General features: G+C 47.3%; 1 protein-coding gene across 1 annotated transcript in view; it reads left to right on the top strand.

Annotated features, from left to right (window-relative positions):
• The window catches only part of kif1ca (kinesin family member 1C, a), a 70,315-nt gene that overhangs the window by 20,787 nt on the left and 42,028 nt on the right, over positions 1–7,500 (top strand). Inside the window, exon 2 of the mRNA XM_082964612.1 lies at positions 14–141. Coding sequence (XP_082820738.1) covers positions 36–141 — 106 coding nt within the window. The 5' untranslated portion in view covers positions 14–35. The remainder of the gene's footprint in view (positions 1–13; positions 142–7,500) is intronic.

Genomic DNA, 7,500 nt, shown 5'->3' with positions numbered 1-7,500 from the left:
TTCTGTGTTCTAGGGGTAAGGGGTCAGAGGTGAGGATGGCAGGAGCCTCGGTGAAGGTGGCGGTACGCGTGCGACCTTTCAACTCCCGGGAGACCAGCCGAGATGCCAAGTGTGTTATACAGATGCAAGGCAACTCCACCTGTAAGTCACACACACACACACACACACACACACACACACACACACACACACACACACACACACACACACACACACACACACACACACACACACACACTGAGCATTTGCCTAAATCCCACAGTTGAGGTGTGGTTGTTCTCCGAGTGATTTGCATAACCCTCTAGAGAGAGAGATGGTCTAGTCCAGAATACCCCCCTCTAGAGAGGGAGAGATGGTCTAGTCCAGAATACCTCCCCTCTAGAGAGGGAGAGATGGTCTAGTCCAGAATACCCCCCCTCTAGAGAGGGAGAGATGGTCTAGTCCAGAATACCCCCCTCTAGAGAGGGAGAGATGGTCTAGTCCAGAATACCTCCCTCTAGAGAGGGAGAGATGGTCTAGTCCAGAATACCCCCCCTCTAGAGAGAGGAGTGGTCTAGTCCAGAATACCCCCCCTCTAGAGAGGAGAGATGGTCTAGTCCAGAATACCCCCCCTCTAGAGAGGGAGAGATGGTCTAGTCCAGAATACCTCCCCTCTAGAGAGAGGGAGAGATGGTCTAGTCCAGAATACCTCCCCTCTAGAGAGAGATGGTCTAGTCCAGAATACCCCCCTCTAGAGAGGGAGATGGTCTAGTCCAGAATACCCCCCCTCTAGAGAGGGAGAGATGGTCTAGTCCAGAATACCTCCCTCTAGAGAGAGATGGTCTAGTCCAGAATACCCCCCCTCTAGAGAGGGAGATGGTCTAGTCCAGAATACCCCCCCTCTAGAGAGAGAGATGGTCTAGTCCAGAATACCTCCCTCTAGAGAGGGAGAGTGGTCTAGTCCAGAATACCCCCCCTCTAGAGAGGGAGGATGGTCTAGTCCAGAATACCCCCCCTCTAGAGAGGGAGAGATGGTCTAGTCCAGAATACCTCCCTCTAGAGAGAGGGCGAGATGGTCTAGTCCAGAATACCCCCCTCTAGAGAGGGAGAGATGGTCTAGTCCAGAATACCTCCCTCTAGAGAGGGAGAGATGGTCTAGTTCAGAATACCCCCCTCTAGAGAGAGATGGTCTAGTCCAGAATACCTCCCTCTAGAGAGAGAGATGGTCTAGTCCAGAATACCTCCCCTCTAGAGAGGGAGATGGTCTAGTCCAGAATACCCCCCTCTAGAGAGAGAGAGATGGTCTAGTCCAGAATACCCCCCCTCTAGAGAGGGAGAGATGGTCTAGTCCAGAATACCCCCCTCTAGAGAGAGATGGTCTAGTCCAGAATACCTCCCCTCTAGAGAGAGATGGTCTAGTCCAGAATACCCCCCCTCTAGAGAGAGGTGGTCTAGTCCAGAATACCTCCCTCTAGAGAGGGAGAGATGGTCTAGTCCAGAATACCCCCCTCTAGAGAGAGGGAGAGATGGTCTAGTCCAGAATACCTCCCTCTAGAGAGAGATGGTCTAGTCCAGAATACCTCCCTCTAGAGAGAGATGGTCTAGTCCAGAATACCTCCCTCTAGAGAGAGATGGTCTAGTCCAGAATACCTCCCTCTAGAGAGAGATGGTCTAGTCCAGATCAAATCAAATAAAGCGTAATTTATACAGAACATTTCAGACATGGAATGAAACACAATGTGTTTCACATGAAAAAAATAATTAAAACTATGAAAATAAAAGGTGAAATATTTACTACGCAACAAACACAAGATAACAAAACCAAAAGAATGACAAACTGAACTAAAAAGGAAAAGCAAACTACTGGGTAGATGATGGAAACGCATGTCTATGTATTGGGCTGCACAATCTGGGATTGATTTGAAAACCAATAAAATTATCTTAAAATTAATTCTAAAAGTCACAGGCATCCAGTGCAGAGACCTTAAAACCGGTGTAATGTGTTCTCTGTCTGGTCTTGGTCAGTACCCTGCAGCATTCTGTATGTTTTACAGTACAGAGACCTTAAAACCGGTGTAATGTGTTCTCTGTCTGGTCTTGGTCAGTACCCTGCAGCATTCTGTATGTTTTACAGTGCAGAGACCTTAAAACCGGTGTAATGTGTTCTCTGTCTGGTCTTGGTCAGTACCCTGCAGCATTCTGTATATATATATATGGCGCCGGAGGGGAGGGCTGCCGTTTCATTGGCTCCTAACCAACTCTGCTATTTTGTTTGTTTTTTCGCGTTATTTGTAACTTATTTTGTACATAATGTTGCTGCTACCATCTCTTATGACCGAAAAGATCTTCTGGACATCAGAACAGCGATTACTCACCTCGAACTGGAGGAAGATGTTTTCTTTAATGAGTCTGACGTGAAGGATATAGTGCTTCTCCGAGACCAGGCCCAAATCCCTGTCATTCACATGAAGAGGAGACGGAGATACAGGGGGCGGAGGTCAGGGCGAGAATTCGTCAGCGAGTGGGTAACCCACTACTGCCCTCCGTTCTATTGGCCAACGTGCAATCACTGGAGAATAAACTGGATGATCTACGATCAAGACTATCCTACCAACGGGACATTGAAAACTGTAACATCTTATGTTTCACCGAGTCGTGGCTGAACGACGACATGGATAATATAAAGCTGGCTGGCTTCTCCATGCATCGGCAGGACAGAGACTCTACCTCTGGTAAGACGTGGGGTGGGGGTGTGTGTCTATTTGTCAGTAACAGCTGGTGCACGATGTCTAATATTAAGGTAGTCTCGAGGTATAAACTGTAGACCACATTATCTACCAAGAGAGTTCTCATCTATATTATTCGTAGCCGTCTATTTACCACTACAGACCAATACTGGCACTAAGACCGCTCTCAACGAGCTGTATAAGGCCATAAGCAAACAAGAAAATGCTCATCCAGAAGCGGCGCTCCTAGTGGCCAGGGACTTTACTGCAGGCAAACTGAAATCCATTTGACCTCATTTCTACCAGCATGTTAACTGTGCAACCAGAGAAAAAAAACTTCTAGACCACCTTTACTCCACACACAGAGACGCACCTCAGTCACTGGCTTCATCAATAAGGGGCGGCAGGTAGCCTGGCGGTTAGAGCGTTGGACCAGTAACCAGCAGGTAGCCTGGCGGTTAGAGCGTTGGACCAGTAACCAGCAGGTAGCCTGGCGGGTAGAGCGTTGGACCAGTAACCAGCAGGTAGCCTGGCGGGTAGAGCGTTGGACCAGTAACCAGCAGGTAGCCTGGCGGGTAGAGCGTTGGACCAGTAACCAGCAGGTAGCCTGGCGGGTAGAGCGTTGGACCAGTAACCAGCAGGTAGCCTAGTGGTTAGAGCGTTGGACTAGTAACCAGCAGGTAGCCTGGCGGGTAGAGCGTTGGACCAGTAACCAGCAGGTAGCCTAGTGGTTAGAGCGTTGGACCAGTAACCAGCAGGTAGCCTAGTGGTTAGAGCGTTGGGCCAGTAACCAGCAGGTAGCCTAGTGGTTGGAGCGTTGGGCCAGTAACCAGCAGGTAGCCTAGTGGTTAGAGCGTTGGGCCAGTAACCAGCAGGTAGCCTAGTGGTTAGAGCGTTGGGCCAGTAACCAGCAGGTAGCCTAGTGGTTAGAGCGTTGGGCCAGTAACCAGCAGGTAGCCTAGTGGTTAGAGCGTTGGGCCAGTAACCAGCAGGTAGCCTAGTGGTTAGAGCGTTGGGCCAGTAACCAGCAGGTAGCCTAGTAACAGCGTTGGGCCAGTAACCGAAAGGTTGCTGGATCGAATCCCCGAGTTGACAAGGTATAAATCTGTCGTTCTGCCCCTGAACAAGGCAGTTAACCCACTGTTCCCCGGGCCCTGAACAAGGCAGTTAACCCACTGTTCCCCGGGCGCCGATGACGTGGATGTCGATTAAGGCAGCCCCTCGCACCTCTCTGATTCAGAGGGGTTGGGTTAAATGTGGAAGACACATTTCAGTTGAATGCATTCAGTTGTACAACTGACTATCCCCCCAGATGTGGCAGGGCTTGCAAACTATTACAGACTACAAAGGGAAGCACAGCTGAGAGCTGCCCAGTGACACGAGCCTACCAGATGAGCTAAATAACTTCTATGCTCGCTTCGATGCAAGTAACACTGAAACATGCATGAGAGCACCAGCTGTTCCGGACGACTGTGTGATCACACTCTCCGCAGCCGATGTGGGACCGTTTAACAGGTCAACATTCACCAGGCCGCGGGGCCAGACGGACTACCAGGACGTGTACTCGGAGCATGCGCTGACCAACTGGCAAGTGTCTTCACTGACATTTTCAACACGTCCCTGCGAGTCTGTAATACCAACATGTTTCAAGCAGACCACCATAGTTCCTGTGCCCAAGAACACTAAGGTAACCTGCCTAAATGACTACAGACCCGTAGCACTCACGTCTGTAGACATGAAGTGCTTTGAAAGGCTGGTCATGGCTCACATCAACAACATTATCCCAGAAACCCTAGACCCACTCCAATTTGCATACCGCCCCAACAGATCCACAGATGATGCAATCTCTATTGCACTCCACACTGCCCTTTCACACCTGGACATAAGGAACACCTATGTGAGAATGTTGTTCATTGACTACAGCTCAGCGTTCAACACCATAGTGCCCTCAAAGCTCATCAATAAGCTAAGGATCCTGGGACTAAACACCTCCCTCTGCAACTGGATCCTGGACTTCCTGATGGGCCGCCCCCAGGTGGTGAGGGTAGGTAACAACACATCCGCCACGCTGATCCTCAACACCGGAGCTCCCCAGGGGTGCGTGCTCAGTCCCCTCCTGTACTCCCTGTTCACCCACAACTGCATGGCCAGGCACGACTCCAACACCATCATTAAGTTTGCAGACGACACAACAGTGGTAGGCCTGATCACCGACAATGACGAAACAGCCTATAGGGAGGAGGTCAGAGACCTGGTCGTGTGGTGCCAGGATAACAACCTATCCCTCAACGTAACCAAGACTAAAGACCTTATTGCGGACTACAGGAAAAGGATGACCGAGCACGCCCCCATTCTCATCGACAGGGCTGCAGTGGAGCAGGTTGAGAGCTTCAAGTTCCTTGGTGTCCACATCACCAACAAACTAACATGGTCCAAGTACACCTAGACAGTCGTGAAGAGGGCACGACAAAACCTATTCCCCCTCAGAAGAATGAAACAATTTTGGCATGGGTCCTCAGATCCTCAAAAGGTTCTACAGCTGCACCATCGAGAGCATCCTGACTGGTTGCATCACTGCCTGAACAGCTAAATCAAAGGGCTATCCAGACCCCTCTTACGCTGGTGCTCTCTGTTTATTGTCTATGCATAGTCACTTTAACTATACCTACATCTACACTGCTGTTCAAAAGTTTGGGGTCACTTAGAAATGTCCTTGTTTTTTAAAGAAAAGCAACAAAAAAATTGTCCATTAAAATAACATCAAATTGATCAGAAATACAGTGTAGACATTGTTAATGTTGTAAATTAATATTGTAGCTGGAAACGGCTGATTTTAATGGAATATGGAATATCAACATAGGCGTACAGAGGCCCATTATCAGCAACCATCACTCCTGTGTTCCAATGGCACGTTGTGTTAGCTAATCCAAGTTTATCATTTTAAAAGGCTAATTGATCATTAGAAAACCCTTTTACAATGATGTTAGCACAGCTGGAAACTGTTGTTCTGATTAAAGAAGCAATAAAACTGTCCTTCTTTAGACTAGTTGAGTATCTGGAGCATCAGCATTTGTGAGTTCGATTACAGGCTCAAAATGGCCAGAAACAAAGACCTTTCTTCTGAAACTCGTCAGTCTATTCTTGTTCTGAGAAATTAAGGCTATTCCATGAGAGAAATTACCAAGAAACTGAAGATCTTGTACAACACTGTGTACTACTCCCTTCACAGAACAGCGCAAACTGGCTCTAACCAGAATAGAAAGAGGAGTGGGAGGCCCCGGTGCACAACTGAGCAAGAGGACAAGTACATTAGAGTGTCTAGTTTGAGAAACAGACGCCTCACAAGTCCTCAACTGGCAGCTTCATTAAATAGTTCCCGCAAATCACCAGTCTCAACGTCAACAGCGAAGAGGCGACTCCGGGATGCTGGCCTTCTAGGCAGAGTTCCTCTGTCCAGTGTCTGTGTTCTTCTGCCCGTCTTTAATCTTTAATTTTTATTGGCCAGTCTGAGATATGGCTTTTTTCTTTGCAACTCTGCCTAGAAGACCAGCATCCCAGATTTTCCATGACCATATGAAGAGCAGGTTCTGATTTGATATGTTTTTGATTGTCAATATTATCACATCTTCAACCAAAACCTAAAATAAAATATTAGATAAAGGGAACCTGAGGGAACAAATAAAAAAATAAAAAAAGTATACTTATTTATTTAACAAAGTTATGCAAAGCCTAATGCCCCTGTGTGAAAAAGCGCCCTTACACCCAATAACTGGTTGTTCCACCTTTAGCTGTAATGACCGCAACCAAACACTTCCTGTAGTTGTTGATCAGTCTCTCACATCTCTGTGGAGGAATTTTGGGCCACTCTTCCATGCAGAACTGCTTTAACTCAGTGACATTTGTGCATTTTCAAGCATGAACTGCTCGTTTCAAGTCCTGCCTCAACATCTCAGTTGGGATTAGGTCTGGCCTTTGACTAGGCCATTCCAAAACTTCAAATTTGTTGCTTTTTTAGCCATTTTCATGTAGAATTAATTGTGTTTTGGATCATTGTCTTGCTGCATGGCCCATTTTACTGTTGAATGCAGTGTTTGGTTTTCGCCAGACGCAATGGGACCCATCTCATCCAGAAAGTACCTGGAATCACCTGGATGATGATGAAGACTTGGGAATGTTAAAAGTATAACTTCTTGGACCAGATGGGTCCCATTATGCGAAAACCAAACGAGCAGTTGAAAACCCATAAATGTCGCTGAGTTACAGAAGTTACAGCTACAGTAAATTCCTCCACAGCGACGTGAGAGACTGATCAACAACTACAGGAAGTAGATTGGTTGGACAAATTACAGCTAAAGGTGGAACAACCAGTTATTGAGTGTAAAGGGGCAATTACTTTTTCACACAGGGGTGTTGAATAACTTTGTTAATTAAATAAATGAAATAAGTATCAATTTTTTTTGTTTTTTGTTTATTTGTTCACTCAGGTTCCCTTGATCAAATATCAGGTTTTGGTGGAGAAGTAGAGAAAATTAGAAAGGGAGAAAATACTTTTCACAGCCCTGTATATAATGTCCTATAGGGCCCAGCTAGTACCTGTAAGAAGCATTAGACCCTGGTTCCCCCTTTAGAGAGAGGGAGATGGTTTGGTCCAGAATTCCCCCTTTAGAGAGAGGGAGATGGTTTGGTCCAGAATACCCCCCTTTAGAGAGAGGGAGAGATGGTCTAGTCCAGAATACCCCCCTTTAGAGAGGGAGAGATGGTCTAGTCCAGAATACCCCCCTCTAGAGAGGGAGAG

The sequence above is a fragment of the Salmo salar genome, chromosome 18 (assembly GCF_965601325.2).
Source record: "Salmo salar chromosome 18, fSalSal1, whole genome shotgun sequence".
NCBI lineage: Eukaryota > Metazoa > Chordata > Actinopteri > Salmoniformes > Salmonidae > Salmo > Salmo salar.
The sequence above is the reverse complement of the archived record's forward strand: the minus strand, read 5'-3'. Positions and strand labels throughout refer to the sequence as shown.